The 27,424-nt window shown below is 46.0% G+C and overlaps 1 protein-coding gene across 3 annotated transcripts in view; it reads right to left on the reverse strand.

Annotated features, from left to right (window-relative positions):
- The window catches only part of ACOT7 (acyl-CoA thioesterase 7), a 112,403-nt gene that overhangs the window by 76,912 nt on the left and 8,067 nt on the right, over positions 1-27,424 (reverse strand). For 2 of the 3 annotated variants that reach the window (XM_043531835.1, XM_037881278.2), the window contains exons 2-3: positions 15,468-15,585; positions 8,133-8,289 (exon numbers count right to left, since the gene is read on the reverse strand). In XM_043531835.1, coding sequence (XP_043387770.1) covers positions 8,133-8,289; positions 15,468-15,585 — 275 coding nt within the window. Of the gene's footprint in view, positions 1-8,132; positions 8,290-15,467; positions 15,586-19,325; positions 19,512-27,424 lie in introns of those variants that run through there. The other variant, XM_037881280.2, reaches the window with a different exon arrangement.

Raw genomic sequence — 27,424 nt, forward strand, 5'->3', positions numbered from 1 at the left:
CAGCATTCAGACCTCTGCTGCCCCTTGCACACTCTGCCATGTCGACCTGCTGTTCTTAATGTTAGTGACGCTCTTGCCATTAAGCTGCTGCTGTTCTTGGGCAGAGCCTGGCTTACTGTTGCTTTTCCCTGCAGGTGCTGCTGAGGTGGTTACCACGATACTCACAAAGTGACTCAGAGTCTTGTCATTGCCAGACCTGCTTTTACACCTGCCTTCTATTGGTGGTCTCAGGGCTCCGAGAACAGCAGCAGCTTCACAGGAGGGTCAATGCCCGAGATGCTGCAGCCTTGTAAAGGAATCCTCTACCCAGCTGTGCTTTTAGGTGATCAGTCTCTCGCCCCTCTTCTGAATAGCAGTACTTCGAGTTTGCATAGCTGGTCTACTTCTAAAACAAGGGGTTTAGGTAAATCAGGGAGATAGATGTGGCTTTTAAGGCTACTGCTATGGATACTCTAGGCAAATACAAAGCAAAATTGGTCCTCATCATGATGCTCTTGTATGAATGAAGCCACTGGAAACAAGGGTAGGCTGTGTAACAAATTTGGTTAGATCTATAAACTCTGCTTTTGGATGCAGATCTCTGGGACAGCAAGCAGGAAGAGACCTATACTGCCTAAAGGTAAGTCCCCTATCTTAGGTGTGTGGCCTCCATTATCATTTCAGAATGCCTCAATCTTTAAAGCATTTATCCACCATCTCTGTGAGGCCTGGAAGTGCCATTATCCCCATTTTACAGATGGGGAACTGAGGCACAGAGAGACCAAGTGACTTGACCAAGATCACACAGGAAGTCCGTGGTGAAGGGCAGAACTTAAATTGAGTCTGAGTTCCAAGCTAGCACCAAAACCATCCTGGGCCTTCTTGCTGCTCAGTCTATTCTTCAGAAACTGTAGTTGCTGACTTCAAGGATACTGAGGCACAAGTCACTCCAACTGTCAAGGAAATAATTACTATAAGGTTTATTTTACCAATACTTGCAGTAGCATATCATTTAAAAACATTAGTTGAATTAGCCAAAGTGTATTAAGACAAGTGAGAAAAGTTGCTCTAGTAACTCTAGCCTGAAATCTTACATCACATTCACAGCAATGCAAAATCACTTAAGTGTCAACAAACTCAAGAAAGGTAGGGTTTCATGACTGTTCCAAATACTGCAAGTCAACAAACATCCAGGCCTCTGGCTCATTTACAGAGCTGCGGGTTATTACTATGGACTATTAGCCTCAGTATCGATGCCCCCGACACGGCTTTTCCTGTGTACCATTTCATTAACACGGAGGCAGCCACACCAATGGTAGTGCTGATGTAGACGAGGCATTGGCAGCTGGCGGCTTTCTTCCCTGAACCACGTCATCTAGCCTTGCTATGAGCAAGGTTAAATACACCGACAGGAACAGCAGTGCCTTGTCTATGCTAGAGATCTTATAGTAGGGCTGTCCAGTGGCAGGGAACTCGCAGGACATTTTCAGAGAAAGTGAGGTGTAGACACAGCCTTATACTCAATGGAAGGGGAAAACCATTCAAGACTATTGAACTAACCTGCACAAACCGTTCCTTAACAGTAATACCCTGTAATCCTAGAACAGTGGTTCTCAAACTTTTGTACTGGTGACCCCTTTCCCATAGCATGCCTCTGAGTGCGACCCCTCTTATAAATTAAAAACACTATCTACTTTAACATTACAAATGCTGGAGGCAAAGTGGGGTTTGGGGTGGAGGCTGACAGCTCGCAACCCGCCACATAATAACCTTGTGACCCCCTGAGGGGTCCCGACGCCCAGTATGAGAACCCCTGTCCTAGCACATCTCTCACATGAGGCTCTTCAGCTACTTTTAAGACATATACTAGTTAGGGTCCAGGTGAGCAGTATATGAAAATACATTCAGGACCTGGTAGCTTAGGCCCTAAGTGTAGGCTACATTAATAAAAAGTTTAGTATTTATAAGAGGTTTCAAAAATTTTCCCTAGAAACAGTTTGGATGTAAACATTTTCTTTCAGTGTCTGCACCTCCCAGATGGCAGCATTGTGACAGAACAAGAAAAACAGAAGGTGAAAGCGAGTAATTTTTTTACACTTCTCTCAGACTGGTAGTGCAGACAAACTGCAGCAGTGGTGAGATAAAGCGTAGGGTTTTCATATGCTTTTCACCCTGCGACAGTGAACACATTACTTTGCAATCCATTGATCAACCGAGCAAGAAACCCCTCTCAACATACAGGATGCTGAGAGGCTTCTGAATGACTTGCATTATGAAGGCAGCACAAGGCTAGGGAAACTGACTACACAGGTGGTCCACAGTCCCACTTCAGGCACAAGGGAAGGGGACAAGCCATGAACTGGATGATAACGAGATGCTCTAATATGCTGCATCACAAACAAAAAAAATCCATAGGTTAACATTGAATGAGAGAGGAAAACCAACCATTAGTTTCTCTTGATCTCTTTCACTGGAGGGACTGGTAGGTTCGCACAGGTCTGGAAGGGTTTGACATTAACAAAAGGTGTCAGTTAACGACGTCTGCTCAGATTAGCCACCCAACCCCCACACTGGCTCAGCCCCCAGTGCTACAAGAGGCAACAGGAGACACAGGGTACTATACAAACAAGATTTATTTTCATCTAGTTGCTACCTTTAAGCGCCGCAATTAAAATAAAGGAAATTTCTGCTTTGCTCAAGAGTTAGACAATCTCCTGCAGGCCTGTTACTCAAACAGAACATTGCATCAACTCCCAAGCTCAGATCCAACACTAGCGTTTGTTCTCCGCAACTGTTCACATTACTAGATTGAGTAGCAATTTGTTTGAAAAAAAACTTGCTTAAAATGGAAATGATCTGACAACCTTTTGATGCAGTTTTTAGTTTAGTCCTTTGCTTCTCTTAAAATCAAATGATGTCAAATCTAATCTATTCATTTGTTATGAATAGCTTAGGCTGAACTGCAATTTCCACTGGTTTCCTCATGTGAAACTGGGGATTTTAATCTTTTTGCTGTTTAAAGTCACAAGATGATGAAACTTGAGGGCGAAACTTTTTTTAAAGTCACATCTTCCTGACAAACTAGACTGACAATTTAAAGCAGCAAAATCATTGTACCTAATTTCAAGTTTTACTTTACAGGATATATTTAGATTTTTTTTTTTTTTTTAAAAAACCCTGACAGGAGTACAACGCACATGTCTGAAAAAATTCACTAGAATAAGTATCCACCTGCTAGAGAAGCGTGGGGGCTGCAACAACAGAGCAACTGACGCTAAATCATGGTTCTGGGAAGAGGGGGTGGCTCCGAGAGACAGGGCTGGGGGCGGATTAGTCAGACACCAAACTATGGCAATGAACAAGACCTTGTGCAAGCAAAAGGAAAGTGAGGAGAACAGGAAGACACTCCCTTCCAAATGGGGTTACTATGTCTAGCCACAGGGGGAGCCCAATGGGGATTGTAACTCTTCCCTTTCCTTAGCCCTAATCTGGGATGAAGGGGTGGTCACCCCCATTGGGCCTTCTTGCTAGCACATGCCCAAATCCACACAGCCCTGCTGCTATTTCTCCTCAGTTATCTACTGTAGTTTGCAGACTGGGGTGTTGTCCATTGTGAACTGTACCGAGATCACCAGCATTCCAGTGAGAAGGCCAAGAGGCAGCAGGTTTTCAAGAAAGCTGCAGACAAGCGCTGGTTGTACCTGTGTCCAGCAGGCCAGCCAGAGCCTTCACGGAGCCCTCTGGAGACAGTGTGCTCTCTTCGCTCCCCTCATTGCCCACCCCCATGCATTCATTCCGCTAACAGCCAGGGTCAGACCAGCACTGAGGGTTAGAGAAAGCTAAGAAGTCTAGCCTGAGCCAGCAACACTTCACGTCAGGCCATTCAGAGTCCCCAGTGTACATGCAAGAGTCAGCAGTTTCCCAGGAACGTGTGTGCCATGTACACAGACTGTAGTACCAGACAGAATGCAGGAGGTTCTGCACAGCGGAGCTCCTTCCCGCCCAGCCACCCCCCTTTAGGGCACGTCTTAAGGGTTTCAGCTTTCGGCGGGGATTCCGGGGTGCTGCACTGTTTGGCACAATCTGAAGGTGGAGCGTTTCCTACGTAACGTTAGAAAAGAGCACCTATCTACTCCCAGCCAGGTGCTGCGAGTAACAAGGCAGGAAGGACATGACTATCAGCACACAAGCTCTCTGCTAATTTTAATAGTTTTCCCTAGAAGCTTTGAGTGTGAAGGAGCCTTCAGCAGTTGGCTGGTTCCAGCAGATTCTGACATTTGGGTTTGAAAATTTTGGGGTTTTTTTCCCCTTCTGTAGTGGAAAGAGACCTGTAGGACTTTACCAGAGCACACATGTACCAACAGATTAGGCTTAACAGAAACCTTGGAATCAATTAGAAAAGTTACTTCTCAGAGTGCAGACATGCCAGGTCTGCAGCACCGCTCTGCCGAGAGAGTCTGACAAAGGGAGTGTTGTGCCTGTGTCACTGCAAACACCAGCTTAAAGAGAAACATAAAAAGCTTGTACATGTAGCCTCCTGCAGTTGCCATGTGGGAAGATGAAAATGGGTTGCCATGGTTACTACTGCCTGGGAAGAGAATATTCAGCTCAAACCAGAGCCAAAGGTTCATCCTATTAAGCTACAGACACCATCCTGATTAACTAAAGCCTGACGCTGCAGCCAAGTCTGCAAAATTAGTACTACGTCTAATGGATCAGAACAACCCTGCCTGAAAATTTAAATCAACACACAGCAATTGTTTGAGTTCCAAAACCTAAAACACGTACAGGTATTAGAATCCCAGAGCATGGAGTGCAACAAAGAGGGAACGTGGTACCTGCTCCAAATCTAGTGTAGACAAAACATTCTGATGCAGATAGCAGATCAGATGCCAGGGCAACTTAGAGGTGGGGAGAAATCACACACAGTCATTAACACACAGCATAGATGGCAGTAATTTTTTCTTTTTTCCTGCCCATCCTCTCATCACTATTAAAATGTAAAACTAAATATTTACTGCGTATGCTGTCAACACTCAGTTCTAATTAGACACACAAGCTGAACACTAAGAGCACACCACAATGCGGGGCTGCTTTCTTCAAAGGAAGAGAGTATATTTTAAAGAAAATCATAGCACTACATTTAACTGCAGTCTTCTTTTGTGGCCATGCATTTAAACCTTCACTGCACTGAGAAAACAACTGCAACCAGAGCCAAATGGAGTTCTGACAATTTCAACAGCCCTGAAAGCGTGTATGGTGTTCACACACTTGGCTTGCCCTGAATGCGTACTTCCCTAATGGTTACGTAAACACTGCTGCTACATAAAGAGCATCTAGCAATCCAACTACATTTAAATACTTCAAGCAAACCTGTCAGGGCTAAAGACAGACTCGTAAGGCACAGGTATCACCCCCCACTATGCCCCTACTGCAAGTCAGGCAGGCTTAGAAAGAGAAACAAGGAAAGATTCCTTCTCCACCAATGAGAAGAAAATTCTGACCACCAGGAAAAAAGCAAGCATGAAATAGGAATTCAAAACCTGAGAGATCACTACACCTGAACCAGGCAAGAGGGAGAAGACAACAAAGAGGCAATCCAATCACTTTTACAGCAAAAGAAGGCTTTCTTCAGAGCTAAGTGTTTTGTAAAGCACTGCTCTCCTGCCACCCTGCTCTAGCTTGAAGTCCCAAGCTGCCTTCATCAGCCATGTTATCCTTGCCACATGGCCAGCAGTAACTCTCACTGCAAAGCCCATCTGTACAACCAGAGACATGGTAACGTCTCTAAGGTGCCACAAGTACTCCTTTTCTTATTACACATACTGAATCTATTTCCCTATGTTAAGTATCCTCACACCTTCTTATCAACTGTCTAAATGGGCCATCTTGATCATCACTACAAAAGTTTTTCTCCTGCTGATAATAGCTCAATTAATTAGCCTCTCACAGTTTGTATGGCAACTTCCACCTTCTCTGTATGTGTATTATATACATAATCTTCTTACTATATTTTCCATTCTATGCATCCGATGAAGTGAGCTGTAGCCCACGAAAGCTCATGCTCTAATAAATTGGTTAGTCTCTAAGGTGCCACAAGTCCTCCTGTTCTTTTTGCGTCTCGTTCTCCTTACCGTTGTATAACCACGTGTTCGGTTACTTCGCAGCCTGCACACGGAAGAGAACGCAGCCAAAGGGGCTTGACTTGCGCAGCACAGCTTTCTTCACAGACGCAACACTAAGTCTTAATCATCATGCAGACATTACAGCAGAACTGCCACCCTGCCTTCTAGAGAGACAAGGTGGGTGAAGTAATAGCTTTTATTGGACAACTTTTGTTGGCAAAAGAGAGAAGCTTTGAGCTACACAGAGCTTTTCTTCAGGTCTGGGCCAGATCTAGCCCTTGTGTCTCTAATATTCTGGGACCTACATGGTTACAACAAGACTGCAAACAACCCTGTCTTCTAGGCTTTTATCAATTCACCTGCTAGCTATAGTCTTAGATTGCATCAGTATCACTGGCAATCTAGCTAACAAGAATAGACTCAGGATGACCTTACAGCACACTGCTAGTGTCATGCTACATCCTAGTTCTTCCGTACCACTGAAGATCTGTTGGAGCCTTTCCCAGGAAAACGTGCGCCAGAGAAACTTAATACTCGTTACAGAGCTTTCCCCATGGACTCCACTGGCACACAGAACTCATTCGGTCTTGGGGCTATTCTACCACTAGGATTGCTCATACAAAATATGCCTTTGTTAGCTCAAGTATCTTCATTCTGAAACTTGAGGAGATTACAGAGGCAATGGCAGGCGTGATCACTGGACAGTGACATCTTTGGAACCTTGGATAGTTCCAAGACGTTAGCTTGGCTACAAGACATGGTTAAGGTTCCAGCTAGGCTACTGCTTGGCATCATATTGTAACTAAGTCAGAGGACAACTACATATTAACCAAACCTCCTGAGGTGCATAGCATAGGCAGGCCCGTAGGAGACCCTTTTACACACATTTACCCACCCGGTGCGGAGATCACAGAGCGAGGCAGGGAGAGGAGGAAGGGAAGCCGCCAATGGGAATACGGAGCTTGCCACAGACCCCTATTTAAAATGCTTCACAGTCCACACAAATTCCACTGGCCAGAAGGAAAGGAAAGGAAAAGCCTTTCACCTAGGGAACAGGACGGCGCCAGTGTTTGCGTGCTGGGAGCACTCAAAGAAGGAAGAACTGGGCTTAGGGGATCGTTCCCCTCCCACAAATACGGACTGAAGCGCCCAGGAAACCCTGATTGGCGAGTTCTGGGATCTGCTCAGGAGGCCTCAGCGCAGAACGTGGAGCGACGACATGAAGGTTACATGGATCCCAGCAAGAGTCTGCACAGGTGTTGTCCAGAAACTCTGAACAAGACAAAGCTGCCCTTTCACTCTTCGCTGAACTGGCCCAGCCACCTGGAAACCATCTCTGTAGCTACCATTGCGCAGTCCCCAGGTAGAGGCCAATTAGGAGGCAGCTACTGCACAATGGCCCTCATCTCAGAAAGGGGAGTTCACCTTTCCCAGCACACCCAAGCACAGACTGCCACAAGCCATCCTGCTGGACTTCTCCAGAGAGGCGATCCCTGTTAGAGGACTTTAACTTAGCTGTTCATTACTGTCCAAGACCTGCCTTACCAGGCCATTCAGCCTTTGCCTATTAGTCTCCAGATTCATTCCCTAGGTTCCTCTTGCTCCAGGATCCCCTCCTCAAGGTGAGCTGCTTGGGACTGGCGTTTCGTATCTCACCACAGTGTTCAGAGTGCAGCAAGGGAGAGTCCATACTGGAGGGGACTGGTAAATTATTACCAGTTACGACAGATTATCAGAGAAGGATGCTGTCAGACAGATGGAAAACCCGCGCAGCCAGCCAGTATTCAGTGGACAGTGATTGGTGGACAGACAGAAGCAACTGGGGAGCAGCCATCATTTTTATTGGCTTTCCAAATATGAAACTGAGGAGAGATTTTTCGACTGCCCCTCAATACAGGGCTGGCAATCAGGCTCCTAGGGCCCCATAAGGCAAGAGCAACTCTCCTGCCAATTAACCTGCTTCATGCTCTCCCGGGAACCAACTTCCCCAGAGCAAAGCAAACGGAACATGGCAGCATCAGGAGTTACCTGTGAGGATGTTTTCCGACAGCACGTTGACTTGAACTTCCACGGAATGTTTGGAGGTGTAAGTGATTTCCGCACTCACGTGAGCCACTTCACCAATGCACATGGGCGAGAGGAAGTCTGTACGCTCCACACGGGCCAGCGCAGACACACAGTGCTCCTACAAATTGCAGACAAACCATGGTTAGACAGTGTCCAGTGCACCGAACCCAGAGTCACAACAGAAGTGCGTACAACCACCGCCAACTAGACCCAATGGCAGAGTAAGAGCTTGGAACACCCCATAAAGGCAGAAGTTTGTCCCTCAATCTTCCTAGCACACCATATAAAGGTAGGACCACAAACTAACTAGGAGCTCTTTATAAAGTCCTGCACCATCTACAGTGCTGCTAAGGGCTCTCTGAGCTTCACCAATGCAGACTGGTAACCAGTACAGTATTGGAATTTGGAGTGGGGGCAAGAGACCCTCTGTTTAATTGAGCCAGACTTCCCACCATAAGAGAGACTCCACCTAAATTCCAGACTCATTTAATCTGATCTCCCATCATTATCTTGGTCCCGGCATAGTCCTACTCTTTAGATCACAGCCAAAGTATAAAATCAGTCCTGGTTCAGTTTTGGTGAGGAGATCTCAGTCCAGTAGAAGTGGTGTCGGATACAGGTGAAGCCTTTCACTCTTTAAACACAAACATACTGTTCACTGTCCTGGGACTTTGCCAACCATTTTGTTGATTTAGGGGGGTTGGTTTGAGGGTTGTTTTTTTTTTATTTTTTTTTTTAATTCTGGCTCAGAGCTACTTTGAACAAAGATTTACAGTTGGATTACATTTGGTGGCTGCTGAATTGAGATTAAATTAAATTTGTGGACTGTGCACACAACTCCGATTTTGTTTTGCCACTGCGTGATCAATACGTCTATAAAAGGAACTAACGGCGGGAACAGGAGCCCACTGTTCCTTAAGTCTTGTGCATACGTTTAAGAGGCTGCCGCATGCTACACGCTTACCAGAGAGCTGGCTGATCGGAAATGCACTTAAACCCTTATTATTTGCATTGGTGTTAGGAGGGGTTTTTCTGATCACAGAACGTGGAAACTAAACAAGCCATGGAAATCAAGGTGCTTAGAGAGAGACAGAGGAACACAGAGGCCTACCCCCAACGAACCAGCCAGGGGAACAGAGAAGAGTGATTTTGCTTTACTATTCAGGGTGTTTAAGTTGCCACAGTTTATACAATAAGCCAACTTATTGTATTGTATTCATCCAACCTCAAGAGCCTTCCTGGATTATGCACGCATAGAGAGGAATTGAATTCATTGTTCTGGTTTTGCTCAAAAAGCCCTATTCCATGAGCAAAGTGAGGGGCTGCAGCACCACCTGCTGGCAACTCAGTAAAGGAAAAGGATTTTGTAGGATTGACAAGATTTTTATTTGGCCAAACTGTAAGAAACACGCTTGAAGGTGGGTGCTAAAATGGAGACTCATTTTTCAGAGGTGCTGCAAGCCGGCAGCTAACATGGGCCCCATCTGGAATTATGGGTGCTCAGCACCTCTGGAAGTCAGATCCTAGGTCTCAAAGGGGTACCCTAAGATTAAGGCACCCAAAGTCAGTAGATGCTTTTGAAAATCTGGATCTTAGAATTGTGAAACTGAACTCTCTCCACCTCCGAGAGCAAGCTCAGTCACCGAAGAGTTATTAGCTAATTCCTATTGCCAACCTCAGAGTCCATCCTGCCCTGCGGCAAGGAGACCTTCGTTTCTACACAGCAGTTTTGCCTGCACTTGAATTATCAGTGTCGTTTGCCTACAGCAACCTGGCTCCAAATGCAGGCCTCCAGCCCCCATGACAGAGACACTCATTGCTCCATAGATCCCGCCTGCACCTGCATTAAATGGGTTCAGCTACAGCCCGAGCGGCCCCTGTTAGTGCTGCAGAACCAGGCTTGGCAGAACCCCCCTTTTTTGGGGGTGGAGGGGTGCAATTGATTTGAATTTTTCCAATATAACAGTTTTTACAGTTGCAAGAAATTAAGGGGGGGGGGGGGAGTCAGAGCTGGGGTTAGGCAGAGCTCGCAGCAGGGCTACAGAGGGTTCCCAGTACTGACAGCAGGGGGCTGGCCCTGTGAGGCAGGCCACACTTGTGCTGATTGTTACCAAGTTTTTCATCCATTTCAGCGTGTGGGCTGAAATCGACGTTTATATCAAACCCTGCCAGGCCTCTAACCCCTCTCAGCCAGCGTTCAGGGCCACTCTGATTTCTGAGATTCTCCAAGCACACTGCAAAGGCAGCCTGCTCTCTGCATGCCTGGCCAGCGGTCGGTGGAAGCAAGAGACCAGTTAAGGGGAGCTGGTCAGGCTTTTAGGGCAAAGGTAACAGACCAATGTTGCTTAATGAAAAAAAAATGGTGAGTGTCACTTTTAATAAAACACTTAATGACATGAATAAAGCATCTCTAATATTAAACAAAGAATAAAGCAATACAACTATCAAATCACCAAGTTAGTTCTGATACTGGAGTGGAATTGAGCCAAAGTAATGCCAAAAATTATCAATCCTTATATAAATTTTAGGAAGGACTCTTCTGTGGTGGCTGACTATCTGGTTATAGAGCCCAACTAAAGAATGTTACCAAATATATAATTTGAATGGAAATATCTGACACTGAAACCAAATCCCCTAATGTCTCCCCCACAAAACCAAAGAATTATAAAGCTTTCTTCTTAGACTTCATTTTGCATAACTAACACTGCCCTCCTATCCAACACCCCATCCACCCACCCATAATATAGTATAGACCAACAGAACATGCCTGATAAGAAGTTTGACAACTCATTTAGCAGACAGATTAACTGTCTGAGACTTGAGGTTGACACAGAACACACTTTCTTTATGAGACAATATTTAGGGCTGTTTAAAACCTGGAAATACTTTCAGGTGCTTGCGTGGTGTGGACTTTAGGGATGGGGTCACACAGACATGCACACAACCTTTTACTTCTAGGGTGTGGAAGTGACAAAAAGGGAAAAGATACATAAGATAACAGGGAGTTCGGCCTCTTTAGCTCTCGCAGTTTCCTGGACACTCAGAGTGGGAGATGGAACTGCAGCCAAGGAGTGAGATGGTGATGTTCTGCTGGCACAGTGCTTCTTGCTAGAGGGCGTTCTTCCAGTGCACGGAGAGATGGGTCACAGGCTGGCATAGCTTGTTTCATGTGGTGACTTCCTCTCCGCAAGGAGATCAGTCTTGGAGACAGATTCCAGAATCTCTCTCAGGTGTTGACTAAAAAGGCTTCTTGGCCTTACCCTTGATTCTTACAGTTTGCAAACTTCCCGTACAGCACCTCCCTCCAAGGCCTTCAGACAAAATCAGGTGCAAGACAGACCTCATGGCCAACAAGTTGGTCTAATCAGGTTTGAATCAGAATCCTCAGAAAGCACCAGTTTGGAAAAGGCTTACTTAAATCAGCAACTTAAAAAATATTAAGGGTTTTACCAGACACTATGTCTGACTACACTCCCTCCCCTGCAAAAAAAACAAAACAAAAAATCCAAATACATGAGGCCACTTATGAGGAAAGTGGCAGAGTCTTAAAATGACACTATGTCACCAGTTTATGGAAGTTCAATATACCAATAGCTAATTGGAAAAATCCTAGCCACAAAGCCAGTCACTCAACATTCATTCAATCAGCAAAGTTCAGACTGATCAGTTTCATCATCTCTAGTTTCTTCTTCCACCTTCCTCTTGTAGAACTGGGCTGTACGTCAAACAGCTTATCTGAAATCTTCATCTCACTAGAGGAAAGCTACTTTGAAGTCTACCAAGATGAAATACAACTTTGAAGTGCTATACAGGATCTGCATTCCTATAGAAGCTAGCTGTCCCCAGGGGAGAGGTATATTGAAAGTGCAGGGGGTCAGACCAAGTTGCTGTACATCTTTCAGAAAAAAAGGGCCCCATTCAGATGCAGCCTAGGAGCTACATCGCTCCCATGTTTAAACAGAAGGGGGGCCTGCAGTCAGACTCTGAGCCTATAATTGGAGTCATCCAGATAGACTCGTGCCCACCTGCGGCCCCTGTGAAGTCAACAGCCGTGCAAAGATCGGCCCCCACGGATTAGACTGCAGGATCAAGCTCCATGGAGCAGGCTGCTCCATTGGCATCTAGCCTAACAGCTCTAGGTTAAGGGGTCTGCAGTTCCCAAGCCTGCCTTCTGCCTGGAGTCGCCAGATCTAAGATTTGGTGACTAGGACATGCTGCAAGGAGCACCTTCTCCCTCTGCCCCGCCTAACACGCTCTGGGGCCGGTGCACTAAGTGAAGGCTGGGGAGACTTTAGGTAGATGTTTCCAAACAAGGCTTTGCTGGGGCTGAGAAGGGTTTCTGGATGCTTGTTTGTAAGAATGTATTTTGTTACCATTGGTAGATTTACTTGTTTACACTTTGTTAGTATCCACAGGCCTCAATCAGGACCAGAGCCTCATCCTGCAAGGACTGCATTCACAGGCAGAGAAGGGCCCTGACCTGAAGTAGCTAGCCATCTGCCTTGTCTTAGCTGAGAACAAACAGAAGGGAAGAGGGGTAGGGTTGACACAGGTAATTAAGAAGTCATTCAATTCCATAAGCTGGCTAAGATGCAACTGCTTCAGTTAAAGTCAGAGACAAATAATCAGCAACACCCACAGGAAGTCTCTAGCCGGTTATTCCAGACAGTGTTTCCCTTTGTTACTGATAGGCCTCTTAAACTTGTAGTTATTACTTTTCACAGAAGTGACTCATGGCCCCTGGTATACACAGTAGTGATCAATGCGACAAGACACTATAAGTGTGGCAAAGACTGTTGAAGGATATAGTATATTGTATTTGAGACTGACTAGGAACCTGGAGAGATGATATTGTAACACAAAAATAGGCAGAGTTATGGCATCTCAGACATGTCTACACAGAGACAACCAGGAAAGTTATTCAGAATTAACTAAAAGTATGAATTTGAAGTAGATAAATTAAACCACAATAAACCCATGTGAACACCTTAATTCCGTTTAGCTTTTAATTGACTCAGTGAATTAAGCTACACTGAAGAAAGTTAACCTAATGTAAAGAAGGGTAATGTAATTAATTTAAATTAACATAAGCTTATGGAAAATAGACCCTGTCACACTAGCTTGATATATTTTTTGACGCAATTATAAGTTTGGTAGATACAGGTAACAGTGTTGATGTAACAGGCTTCTGTAAGGTATTTGACTTAGTACCAGGACATTTTGATTAAAAAGCTACAGTGATATAAAGTTAACAGGGTGCACATTAAATGAACTAACAATTGGCTCACGGATAGGTGTTAATGTAACTGTAAATGGGGAATCACTACTGAATGGGCATGTTTCCAGTGGGGTCCCACAGGGATCGGTTCTCGGCCCTACACTATTTAACATTTTTATTGATGACCTGGAAGAAAACACAAGATCACTGATAAAGTTTGCAAACACAAAAATTGGGGGACTGGTAAATAATGGGGAACAGGTCACTGACTCAGAATGATCTGCATTGCATGGTAAACCAGGCATAAGCAAACTATGCACTTCAATACAGCTAAATGTAAACGTATACATCTAGAAAGAGAATGCAGGCCATATTGACAGGATGGGGGACTCGATCCCAGGAAGCAGCGATGGACAAAGATTTGGGGATTGTGGTGGATAATCAGCCGATCATGAGCTCCCAGTGTGATGCTGTGGCCAAGAGAGCTAATGTGATCCTGAGATGCAGAAACAGCGGAATCTCAAGTAGGAGCAGAGAGGTTATTGTACCTCTGTATTCAGCACTCGTATGACCGCTGCTGGAAACCTGTGTCCAGTTCTGGTGCCCACAATTCAGGAAGGATGTTGATAAATTGGAGACTGTTTCAGAGAAGAGCCACAAGAATGATTAAAGGATTAGAAAACCTGCCCTTATATTGACAGACTCATGGAGCTCAATCTATTTAACTGACCCCTTAACCTACTCTATTAACATGATGTACCTATGTAGGGAACAAATATTTAATGATGGGCTCTTCAATCTAGCAGAGAAAAGTCTAACAAACCACTGGTTGGAAGTTGAAACTAGACAAATTCAGACTAGAAATAAGTTGTAAATTTTTAATGATGAGTGGTTAACTACTGGAACGATTTCCCAAGGGGTCATGGCAGATTCTCCATCAGTGACAGATATTATGCAGAGGACAGCAGACCACATGCACTCTGTAACAAGTTATGGAAACATCTCTGCTAACAGCAATTTAAAAGGATAGGAATGTACTAAATTCAACAACACTGCTCCAAGAGCGAAGATACACTACATTCCAATGGCCAGGGCAGCGACCAACGGCTCATTTCCCCAATACCCACCTTTGAATAGTCCAAGTTTGAAAGGTGACAAAAGTAGCTTGAAGTCTAAGACAGCCCTTTAAAGACCTCAGAAGACAGACCCTTTTGGAAAATCAACAGAAAAATCACAGATGTGCTGTACGCCTTGGAAGGTATCCGTCCAGTCTGGCTTTGGGCACATCAATTCGCTGTTAAATAGAGACAAAAACTTCTGTTTCCGAAGTGGGGAAAAAAGGGGAAGAGAAGAGACTGAGTGAAGTACAGTGCTTCTCTCTCCAGGAAATCTCAAAGCTTGGGAGATAACTCACTAACAGAGTATACTCCCAGCCACTCGCAAGGTTTAGGTCTTCTGAACTTTAAGGAAGACAGGGCCATTCATTTTTAAATGAAATGGAAAGAGAGGAAGGAAATTGCTAGTTTCACCCCTAGCGTGCCAACAGAAAGTGCTGACATCTGAAACTTCCCCGTGTTTTCCACTAGATGGCATTTCTAAAGAAAATGACACCAACGAGATACCCGATCAGACACCTATCTATGTACAGAGTTAAGGGCCAGATGCCTCACTCACATTTACTGCCTTGGGACTGATCATGCAAGAAATGGTAGCTAAGGCTGCATGACTAAGTGAAGAGAAGCCGGAAAGGCAAAGGTGAAGGTTACAATAGCAACATAACCACAGTAAACATCCTGTACAACATCAAACACAGACAAACACCATCATCTACAGAGAACCACCACGGGAATGGGAAAGGCACACACACTACGTGATGTGGGGACATGAACATCGGTTGCTGCCATGATTTTCTCCCATCCTTGCAGTTCTCTTCTTGTGATTTTCAATGAAACATGGACAGACTCACTTGGGTCCTTCCAAGGTGTTGCCAAACAACATGGGGCTGGGAAGTTTTACATTTGACCCTGTGTCAACAGCTGCAGCTGGAATGGACACACTCCGGCCGCAACAGTACGTACCCCTGCCTGGGAATTGCAATGTCGGGTGCTGATGATGGCACCTGCCTCTTCGATCATTTTCAGGATGGTCCCCCCATGGACATTCCCTGCGATGTTTGCATCATCCGGACGCATTATCCTGCAATGGATGAGGAAAGATATAATATCTCACACTTCAATTCTTATCCCATGCCCCCTCGCCTAGAGAGTTGCTGGAGAGCCAGCCAGCCTGAAGAACGTCACAGCACAGCTAATCCCTTCACTTCCAGTCCAACTCCAGCCACGGTGCCTTTCCCAGCAAGAGGGAGAAGTGCAGCAAACCAGCCGCTGAAGCGAGCACAATTTAACCTGAGACAATAAGACTGAAGGCAGTAATTCAGAATGCAGTGGATGGGGCAGGCCAACAGAGTTTCCTGTTAATTTCACTTTCTGCTTCTTTTACAACTAATTTAGTGCTGGTGAAAGGGGCCAGAGTCCCAGACAACATCCCAGCCCTCCTCACCCGAACCCCATTTGTCAGAGGATCTTGAAGTGCTTTACCAACTGTAATTAACCCGGCATGATCATTCAGTACAATCCCCATTTCACAGAGGGTTAATGAGGCCCGGGGCCCAACCCCATACCAGATAGTGACAGAAGTAAGAGCACCCAGATGGCTTAACTCCCATTCCCCAATTGACCAAGCTCCCTTCCCAAAAGTTGGGAGGAGTTTGTTTCTGCTACGACATGATTCCCGACAGACTGTTTAGAGAAAGCAAGATCCCTCCAAAATAGCATAGCTAACAGGACAAGTAGCCTCCGTCAAAGCCTACAGGTCAGGTACACAGCTGTCAACAGACCTCCCCGAAAGACAATCTGTCCACAATAGGAGCGTGGCCCAAAGCAGACAATAGTCAACAGGACCAGCCACTTCGCCCCCACCAAGTGGTATCAAGAATGGCTTAATTGTGAGCAGAGGGGACCAAAAGCATAGTCAGCACCACATCCTACCAGGACTTGGCCTCACCCTCCATAACAAGGCAAGGTGGTTGTGACACACTGATAGCACAGCTCAACAAGCTGAGAGGGTCACTGCCAGCAGTGGGGAATTCTGAGAATGTGCGTCCTGTAGAAAGTGACCTATAGGTTTCACAGTGATATTTAGAGAGTCTTTGAAGCACACAAGCAACCCCAAGTGAGCAATAAACTTAGCTAGGTGCTTTTTCCATCACAGCTTTCAGATAGACCATATGTGCGGTGGACTAGTCATTTAATGAAAGCCACCCAGAATGCCATTACGTCACAAGAAAGCCCCTTCTCCACATCCTCCCAGGGAGGAGAATTCCAGAGAGTGGTGAATGTAATTGCCCCTGTGCTCCTGCCATCCAGATGGCGGCAGCGCTGTGAGGGATCACGACTGCTGTACCCATCCCTGTTCACTTGAAAACACTGCAAAGTAAAATCCATGGTAACCATATCTTTTCCCCTCCCTTATCATAACTATGGTTACCAAACCACAAAACCATGTTAGAGATAGCGTGTCAAACACAGTGATGCTTAGGAAGTTTGACACACACTCTCTGGCAGATGTGATGATTCAACAATTCAGGCTCATTCCAGGCAGGAAGAGGTATGATGGTCTCTTACCATAAGCCAGAGTGAAGTCAAACGTGGCATCCCTTGCAGAGTTATGTGTAACGGAGCAGCCTCCCCAGCTTCCTGTGCCATCACTCTCTTCAAATCCCAGCTGAACGCTCACCTTTGTGAGGTTTCTTACACTGATCCTCTCACCAATGATGGATCTGAACCACGGGCCGCAGACCCAGGGGTGGAGGACGCTAGACCCCCACTCTGGAAATACTGCGGGGACTCCGCTCCTGCATGAACTCGTGCATGCCAGAGAGGGGCAAAGGTGAAAGCAGGATCCAGAGGGGCTGGAGGAGCTGCCATAGCAAAAAGGAGTGAGCCAGGGAGCAGGACCTGAACAGACTGGAGAGGGCCTGGGAGCATGTAGGAGCCCCTGGAATGATACTCCGCCACCAGGAGCCAGCAGCCTATCAACCACATACACCCACCAAGTCTCAGTACCTCCCTCTCACCCCCCTTCCTATCCCTCTGGCCCCCATTCACAGGGAGTCTCCTCCCTGACTGCTCTGGACTGTCTCATGCCTGACCTGTCACCTCTCAGTCTGTTTGAAAGCTCTTCAGGGCAGGGATGCCCCCATGGTCTGTTTTAAGGCACTATGTCAGGCCATCACCTGCACAGCAGATCAGCTTTTAAAGACCCTGAAAAACTAAAGCTGTACCAAGCACCCCTAGCAACTTCAGCATCTCATTCACTGATCAGACTTCTGCAAGACAAAGCAGATGTAAGCTGCGGTAGCCATTTCCAGATAGCATTATCTGGACATACTATATAAAACAGAACAGTTATTTCTCTTTTTAACAACTGCATAGCTGGTAGCTTTATTTATTATTATTACTACTATTATACAAAATGGTTTCCAAAAAAAGTTCTGTTAAAAGAAAACTAATCCACTTGACTAATTGTGGATTACTGGGTTGATGGGTTTAGGAGGTAGGGGATCATCACCGGGCATGGCTGGTTTAGGCCTCAGGTGCAGAAATCAATTCAAGATGCAGTTACTTCTCCGCAATTTGGGTCACATATACTGGAGAGACAGCACCTTAGAGGGATGGACCATTGGACCAATCCGATCTGTTGCAAACACTTCCTGTATTCACAGGAATTAGCGTAACGTAACAGAACAAACCCACGAGCACAGTATGTGCTACTAGAGCAGCAGCTGGTGTGGGCCCTGCTAAATCAAAGAATTGAAATGAAGTGCAGAAGACTTCCAAACCCACAGCAATTGCATTCTACAGCTCCAGCTGGATTTCAGTGCAGGCAGTCGCTTATAAAGAGCTGTCCCCTTTGAGGGGGAGAGCAGGATGAATAACTAATTTTTTTTATTTGCTGTCAGTTCCAAAAAATTCAGGTCAAACCAAGTTCAAATGGTTTGGGAATTTTCAGCACATCAAAAACGATCTATTCTGGGTCGAGTGAAACAAGCTGACTGATCCGAAACATTTTGTTTCTAGGTATTTTTAAAAGACTAGATTCATAAAACAGGAGGTCGTGGTGCTTGGCATATAACCTTTAACCCAGTGGTTAGGGCACTCACCTGGGGTGGGGAAGACCCAGGTCCAAAGCACCAGGCTATAGTGCCTCTCACTAGCCCAATGACTATTCATGTATTTTATATGAAGCACCCTCCCCACCCAGAATGCCCAATATCCTGGTGATCAGAGTTCTCACCATGTGGGGAAGGGGTGCCTACATTCAAATCCCTGTTGCAGAGGGAGATTCAAACCTGGGGGAGTGCCCTATGCCCTGGGCTAAAGGTTGTCAAAAGGGCACCACCACCACCTCCTTGTCCTCTGGCTGTGGTAGGGATGGCAACCAAGTCCCCTTGTTGCCATGTAGTTCCCCTTCCCACAACTATTTGGGAAATGTGTCAAATTCACAGATACCTCCAGGTCAACCAAAACTGTTTTACTGGGGAGCAAATAATCTTTGTCTGAAAAAAACCTGCCCAGCTCTTGTGAGCACCTGGAACACACACACACACCCCCGCCCCTGCCCCCAATGCACATATAGATTTATATGCAGCCTGACAGTCTAATCTGCTACAGCCACATGGCCTAGAGACAAGACTGTCACAGAGAACTTCCTCCCTGAGAGATCAGCTATAGCTAGACTAGCCCCAACTGCTTTCACTATTTTCTGTCGTCCTTGCCTAGGAGACTCGCACATTGTAGTTTTCATTTGTACTCCCAGTTACTACGCAGAATTCAGACACACACAGAGTACACAAGAGAAGCATAAACGTCCCATACCCGATGAGCTGACAGGCCATCCTTGGGAGGAACAGACCGAGTCTCTGAATCTGTGTAACTCTCCAGAGTCAGACCTGGGACCGGGCTTGGAGTCAGACTCATTCATTATTTGCATCACACACCACAGCTGGTGATGTCATTTCTGCGGCTCCAGCTCAGTCACAAATACCAAATTAAGAGCCTAGTGGCTTCCTGTGTTGCTCAATCAAATATAGGAAGATGGGTCCTTAGCCAATCAGAATGACGAGCTTAAAACTAGTTTGTGATGGAAAACCTTCTGTTATAAATAATTACCAAAGAGTCAGTCCCCAAAGCTGCTCCATCCCACAGGAGATCCAGTCCCTACTGGGCTGCAAGCAGCTGGCTGCAGTGCTGAACACACTTCATGCCCAGGAAATGCAAACAAGGGCCTGACAGGCAGTTTGCCATGAGTCCTCCCACCCATTTCCCAGGGCCACCCCCACTTTGCATCTGAGGTTTAGTCAAAACCCCTGCTACATTTGCTTCTGAGACTGCACTGATGGATGAACAGAAATCCCTGCCTGTGTCCCCGGTCAGCCAGCTCTGTCCTCAGCCCGCAGATCCAGGGAGAGGGGCGTGAAGGCTGCAGGACTACACCATCCACACTGGGGCCTCAGCACCAGAGATCCGTGTGGAACAGGCTCCCCACATCCATGTGCACAGAGCACTGGATTCCTCCATTCCAGGAATTATTCCCCCACCCCGGGCTATTCCTGCTACAGCAGTGGATAGTGCACCAAGACAGCAACCCATCCCAGTTCTTAACATTCAAGGGGTGCAGGAGAGGATCGGGGGACGATCAACAACAGTAACATTCTTTAAAGGCTACACAGAGAGCAGAAACTCATAGAAGGGACCTGGATTCCTCACATCCTCTGTTTGGTTTGAAGTCCAAGCACTGCCCTGCCAGAGCAGACCATTGGCCCAACTAATCTGGTTCCTTGCCCCTGGCAGTGGCCAATACTAGACAGTCACACATACATCACCACGTCAGTTTTACTATTCTGCAAGTTTCTCCCCTGGCCTTGTGGTGAGGCACTTCTGCCCAGAAGCACTAAATGACAAGTCTCCTCAAAAGAACTCACCCCTCTTAGACTGGGCCTGATCCTGCGTGGAGAGAAGCTCCTGCCACTCCCACGGCTGATGCAGATGTGCAGCCCCTCACAGGATCAGATCCTTGTGGGACAGAGGAGGAGCCATGAGGAAAGAACAGGTTTCCCTTTTCCTAGCTCGCAGTCACTTAGTTAAGAATTGCAATCATTCAGCAAGAGGACCAACCTTTCGTGTTCAGCCACTAGTGAGCTTCCTTAAACCAGGGGTAGGGAACCTACAGCCCGCAGGCCGGATCCAGCCCTTTGCTCATTTTCATCCAGCCCGCAGGCCACACACATTCAACTCACCCGCCGGGGAGTGCTGGTGTGCCCCGCCATGGGTGGGAAGCCCCAAGTCTCGGCGCCCCCCTGGGCAGGTGAGTTGAACGTGTGGGGCCCGCCATTGATTTTTTCAGTTGGTCAGTGGCCCAATACAAAAACGGTTCCCCACCCCTGCCTTAAACTCACTGACTAGTTCCAAGTAATAGGTGACAAGTTTGGAAGCGAAGTTTATATGGGCATGGAAGAAAGAGACAGGCTTTTCACAGAGGCTACATAAAATGATTAATTTCCCTCTGCATCCGACTAACTGACCCCCCCCCCCCAAAAAAAAAAATGATTTGTTCGTGCAAAGGTCTTGCCTAACTAGAAAAGCCGGCCTTGCCAGGGCAGGTGGAGTCATGACAGGTTTAAGGGCTTCATGTCAAACATTTCCTCCTTCCTGTCATTTTCTAGCTGGAGGAATAGCACTCCACGCCACACCTTTACAGTGGAACCAAAGCCTGGGCTACACCTAACACTTAGGTCACCCTAGCTACTTTGCTCATGGGTGTGAGACATTCACCTCCCTGAGGGTAGGTCTACACTACAAGAGCTACAGGGGCACAGCTGAAGCACTGCAGCTACACGGTGTAGACGCTTACTACGGCAATGGACGGGATTTGCCACCCCTTGGGACGCAGCAGCTAGGTTGACAGAAGAAATTTTCCACTGACCTAGCTGCGTCTGCAGCAGGGGTTAAGTCACCCTAACTATGTCGCACAAGCGTGAGATTTTTCTTAGCCCTGAGTGATGTAGATAAAGCCAACCCAAGTTTTACGTGTAAACCAGGCTTGAGACATACAGTTAAGCTGACCTAAGCCCCAGTATAGACTTTCCTGGGGTTGATGGAAGAATTCTCCATCATCCCAGCTCCTGCCACTTGAGGGGTGGATTTACCAGTGAGAGGAAAAACCCCTTTCGTTGCTGCAGCAAGGGTCTACGTTACAGCACCACAGCTCCAGAGCCAGCGCTGCGCTGCTGTACCACTTCTAGTGCGGACACGCACCAGTCTGCAGGTCCTCCTACCTAAGGAACGAGCTAGATTCCAGCGGAACACGGTACCACGTGCAGCTCCATCTCTTTAGAGAGTCTGGTCTCCGGAGTCTTCTCCGCTCTTCCCCCATGTCATGGGTTTAACCAAAAACCCAAAGAACTCCAGACTCAGTGACAGCCCGAGGTATGCCTGAGACGGCAAGTGAGACGCCTGGACGCAGCTATGATGAGAAAGTCACTGGATTACACAGCGCTGCTCATTTGTTAATCTGTACCTCTCGCGTGAGCCAACAATTTCAGGGTTTTGATGCTAGTGCAGATTGGCTGCCCTGGACAAGTCAGCAGGGTGGAGTAGAGGAGTAAAACTACTTGTAAATACCTCAAGAGTCTCCATTTCACAAGACAAGCGACAGCAAGTCTAGCATGAGCCCACAGGAAATTACCTCCTAATCTCACTGGTTAGAGTCCCTACCTGGCACAGCATCCTTGTCACAGGCAGTGACCCCTACTGCTAAATGCAATGGGAAAAACAAAGCGTGGCACATAATCCCATCTCCCTCACCCACCTTGGGGAGAGGCCTGCTGATCTGATAGACAGCGTGTTCAATTAGCTAGCTGGAAGTCTGAGGGCAGCTGCACACAGCTCACTTTCTCCATCCCAGTTGTTCTAATCCTGCTCAACCATTTCAATCCATGAATAAAGCTGTACAAACAATTGTATAACTACGCTAACCAGTTACAATCTGCCATGGTCCAACTACAATTGCCATTTGAGCGCCTTCAAAAACAGAAATTTACAGTCACATTTTACATTTAAAAAGAAAAGGAGGACTTGTGGCACCTTCGAGACTAACAAATTTATTTGAGCAGAAGCTTTTGTGAGCTACAGCTCACTTCATCGGATACATTCAGTGGAAAATACAGTGGGGAGATTTATATACACACAGAACATGAAAAAATGGGTGTTACCATACACACTGTAAGGAGAGTGATCACTTAAGATGAGCTATTACCAGCAGGAGAGGAGTGAGGGGAGGGGGAACCTTTTGTAGTGATAATCAAGGTGGGCCATTTCCAACAGTTGACAAGAACATGTGAGGAACAGTAGGGGAAAAAATAAACATGGGGAAATAGTTTTACTTTGTGTAATGACCCATGCACTCCCAGTCTTTATTCAAGCCTAAGTTAATTGTATCCAGTCCGCAAATTAATTCCAATTCAGCAGTCTCTCGGAGTCTGTTTTTGAAGTTTTTTTGTTGAAGAATTGCAACTTTTAGGTCTGTAATCAACTGACCAAAGAGACTGAAGTGTTCTCCAACTGGTTTTTGAATGTTATAATTCTTGATGTCTGATTTGTGTCTACTTATTCTATAACATAGAGACTGTCCAGTATGATCAATGTACACGGCAGAGGGACATTGCTGGCACGATGGCATAGATCACATTGGTAGATGTGCAGGTGAACGAGCCTCTGATAGTGTGGCTGATGTGATTAGGCCCTATGATGGTGTCCCCTGAATAGATATGTGGACACAGTTGGCAACAGGCTTTGTTGCGAGGATAGGTTCCTGGGTTAGCGTTTTTGTTGTGTGTGGTTGCTAGTGAGTATCCGCTTCAGGTTGGGGGGGGCTGTCTGTAAGCAAGGACTGGCCTGTCTCCCAAGATCTGTGAGAGTGATGGGTCGTCTTTCAGGATAGGTTGTAGATCCTTGATGATGCGTTGGAGAGGTTTTCGTTGGGGGCTGAAGGTGATGGCTAGAGGCATTCTGTTATTTTCTTTGTTTGGCCTGTTCTGTAGCAGGTGACTTCTGGGTACTCTTCTGGCTCTGTCAATCTGTTTCTTCACTTCAGCGGGTGGGTATTGTAGTTGTAAGAACGCTTAATAGAGATCTTGTAGGTGTTTGTCTCTGTCTGAGGGGTTGGAGCAAATGCGGTTGTAGACAATGGATTGCGTGGTGTGGTCTGGATGAAAGCTGGAGGCATGTAGGTAAGCATAGTGGTCAGTAGGTTGCCGGTATAGGGTGGTGTTTATGTGACCATTGCTTATTAGCACCGTAGTGTCCAGGAAGTGGATCTCTTGTGTGGACTGGTCCAGGCTGAGGTTGATGTTGGGATGGAAATTGTTGAAATCATGGTGGAATTCCTCAAGGGCTTCTTTTCCATGGGTCCAGATGATGAAGATGTCATCAATGTAGTGCAAGTACAGTAGGGGCATTAGGGGACGAGAGCCGAGGAAGCGTTGTTCTCAGTCAGCCATAAAAATGTTGGCATCACCGATGGATTGTAGTTTCCTCAGGAAGTCAGTGGTGTCTCAAAGATAGCTGGGAGTGCTGGTAGCGTAGGGCCTGAGGAGGGAATCTACATAGCCAGACAATCCTGCTGTCAGGGTGCCAATGCCTGAGATGATGGGGCGTCCAGGATTTCCAGGTTTATGGATCTTGGGTTGCAGATAGAATACCCCTGGTCGGGGTTCTAGGGGTGTGTCTGTGTGGATTAGTTCTTGTGCTTTTTCAGGGAGTTTCTTGAGCAAATGCTGCAGTTTCTTTTCGTAATCCTCAGTGGGATCAGAGGGTAATAGCTTGTAGAAAGTGGTGTTGGAGAGCTGCCTAGCAGCCTCTTGTTCATATTCTGACCTATTCATGATGATTACAGCACCTCCTTTGTCAGCCTTTTTGATTATGATGTCAGAGTTGTTTCTGAGGCTGTGGATGGCATTGTGTTCTGCATGGCTGAGGTTATGGGGCAAGTGATGCTGCTTTTCCACAATTTCAGCCCATGCACGTCGGCGGAAGCACTCTAAGTAGAAGTCCAGTCTGTTGTTTCGACCTTCAGGAGGAGTCCACCCAGAAATCCTTCTTTTTGTAGTCTTGGTAGGAAGGTCTCTGTGGGTTCGTATGTTGTTCAGAGGTGTGTTGGAAATATTCCTTGAGTCGGAGATGTCGAAAATAGGATTCTAGGTCACCACAGAACTGTATCATGTTCGTGGGGGTGGAGGGGCAAAAGGAGAGGCCCCAAGATAGGACAGATTCTTCTGCTGGGCTAAGAGTATAGTTGGATAGATTAACAATATTGCTGGGTGGGGTAAGGGAACTACTGTTCTGGCCCTTTGTGGCATGTAGTAGTTTAGATAGTTTAGTGTCCTTTTTCTTTTGTAGAGAAGCAAAGTGTGTGTTGTAAATGGCTTGTCTAGTTTTTGTAAAGTCCAGCCATGAGGAAGTTTGTGTGGAAGGCTGTTTTTTTTATGAGAGTATCCAGTTTTGAGAGCTCATTCTTAATCTTTCCCTGTTTGCTGTAGAGGATGTTGATCAGGTGGTTCCGCAGTTTCTTTGAGAGCGTGTGGCACAAGCTGTCAGCATAGTCTGTGTGGTATGTAGATTGTAATGGATTTTTTAGCTTCAGTCCTTTTGGTACGATGTCCATCTGTTTGCATTTGGAAAGGAAGATGTCATCTGTCTGCATCTGTACGAGTTTTTTCATGAAGTTGATAGATTTCCACTCCATACGGCTAAATTCAGTGCCTTGCATAATGACAGGTTTCAGAGTAGCAGCCGTGTTAGTCTATATCCGCAAAAAGAAAAGGAGGACTTGTGGCACCTTAGAGACTAACAAATTTATTTGACCATAAGCTTTCGTGAGCTACAGCTAACTTCATCAAATGCATGTAGTGGAAAATACAGTGGGGAATGAAGGACGACCCATCACTCTCACAGATCTTGGGAAACAGGCCAGTCCTTGCTTATAGACAGACCCCCAACCTGAAGCAAATACTCACCAACAACCACACACCACACAACAAACACACTAACCCAGGAACCTATCCTTGCAACAAAGCCCGTTGCAAACTGTGCCCACATATCTATTCAGGGGACACCATCATATGACCTAATCACATCGGCCACACTATCAGAGGCTCGTTCACCTATCGAGTGGACGTCATTACACAAAGTAAAACTATTTCCCCACGTTTATTTCCCGCCCCCCATACACACTGTTCCTCACATGTTCTCATCAACTGCTGGAAATGGCCCACCTCGATTATCACTACAAAAGGTTTCTCTCTCCCGCCCGCCCATTCTGCTGGTAATAGCTCACCTTACCTGATCACTCTTGTTACAGTGTTTATGGTAACACTCATTGTTTCACATTCTCTGTGTATATAAAAATCTCCCCACTGTATTTTCCACTGAATGCATCCGATGAAGTGAGCTGTAGCTCACAAAAGCTTATGCTCAAATAAATTTGTTAGTCTCTAAGGTGCCACAAGTCCTCCTTTTCTTTTTGCCGATACAGACTAACACAGCTGCTACTAAATGTAAAATGACAGGTTTCAGAGTAAGTCAAAAGATCAGACCACCCTATATTTTAGATCAAGTATCATTGGCTATATTAAAGCAGTCTGTACATTTCAGAAACAATCCATTTGTAATCTTTTCTCTGTAGCTCTACCAGGCAACCCCTGAAGGGAGCTCTCACCTCAGCAAAACTAGGAGGAACCACAGAAAGCTGCTGCAGGCATCTCAAACAAGACCTCCAGTACCTGGATCTAAAAATGAAAACTAGGTGCCACACCTCCCACTCACCTTTTGGGCTTCATGTTAATATGCAAAAGTTTCATTCCTTTCTGAAAGGTACGTATGGATAGCCGTACCTTCAGCATTCTTGCATTAGATCAGTGACTGATTTCAGCATAGGAAACGCATACAAATGAAGTCCTAGAGAATTCTGTGGTTGAGCAGAGCCCCTATCTGCTTAGGAATTATCACATGAAGTTGTGTAGAGCATTCCAAGTCCTCCATGCAGACTATGTATTTAGAGAGGAATATGTTCTGCTCTCGTCAGAGATCTTGACTATACAAAGTGTCCTGGGAAGAGGGATTCCTCTGAAGCTACACAACAGAACTTAAAACAACTAAATATTTTACATATTTATAGCAGGGGCAGGGGCAACGTTCACCATCTATTTCCTCGGGGGAGTAGGGGAGAGCAGAGGGGGTATTTAGACAAAAGTTTTTAAACTTAGAATTATTTGTAACAATTTCTTTAGACTACATAGAGAGATTGTCCCCCTCCATATCACAGCACTCTGGAAGATAAGCTTCCATCATTCCCGGAGAGAGGGGAGTAAAGATCCTTAGGAGCCAGAAGACCCTTCCAGAGTTTAACAATGCGTAGATCCTTAAGTTTCAGGCATTTTGGTGTGTATTTTTTATGAAAAAGCTATTTGCAAATTTTTGCTCAAATGTAGTTTTAGGTTGTTTTTACACACTGGAATGAGAATTCTTAGTTATAGCCCAATAAGCCACACACCCTTGTTTTCACAAGCATCAGATGAAAGAATGGATCATTATGTAGTGTTTTAGAAAAAATGCAAGTTAAACCAATAATGCAGATTCCATTAGTCACTGGACTTTAAGATACTGCTTTTAAACTTCCACTCTGCTTTATACTGGCTGATCTCAAGTAGGACTGAAAACATTTTGTACTTCTGTAAATAACTATCAGTTTATCTTCAAAACAGTCAGTGCCAAGAGGTGCAGGTACCTTCTCAGTTATCTGCTCCCTACAGTCACCGCTGCTCTCCAGGACTCGGCACACCCTGTTAGAGCTGCTAGAGAGCTCTGTATCAGAGTCCTGAGGAGCTGGAAACATTGACAAATGCAATGAAGGGTTTGTG

The sequence above is a fragment of the Chelonia mydas genome, chromosome 18 (assembly GCF_015237465.2).
Source record: "Chelonia mydas isolate rCheMyd1 chromosome 18, rCheMyd1.pri.v2, whole genome shotgun sequence".
NCBI classification, from domain to species: Eukaryota; Metazoa; Chordata; order Testudines; family Cheloniidae; genus Chelonia; species Chelonia mydas.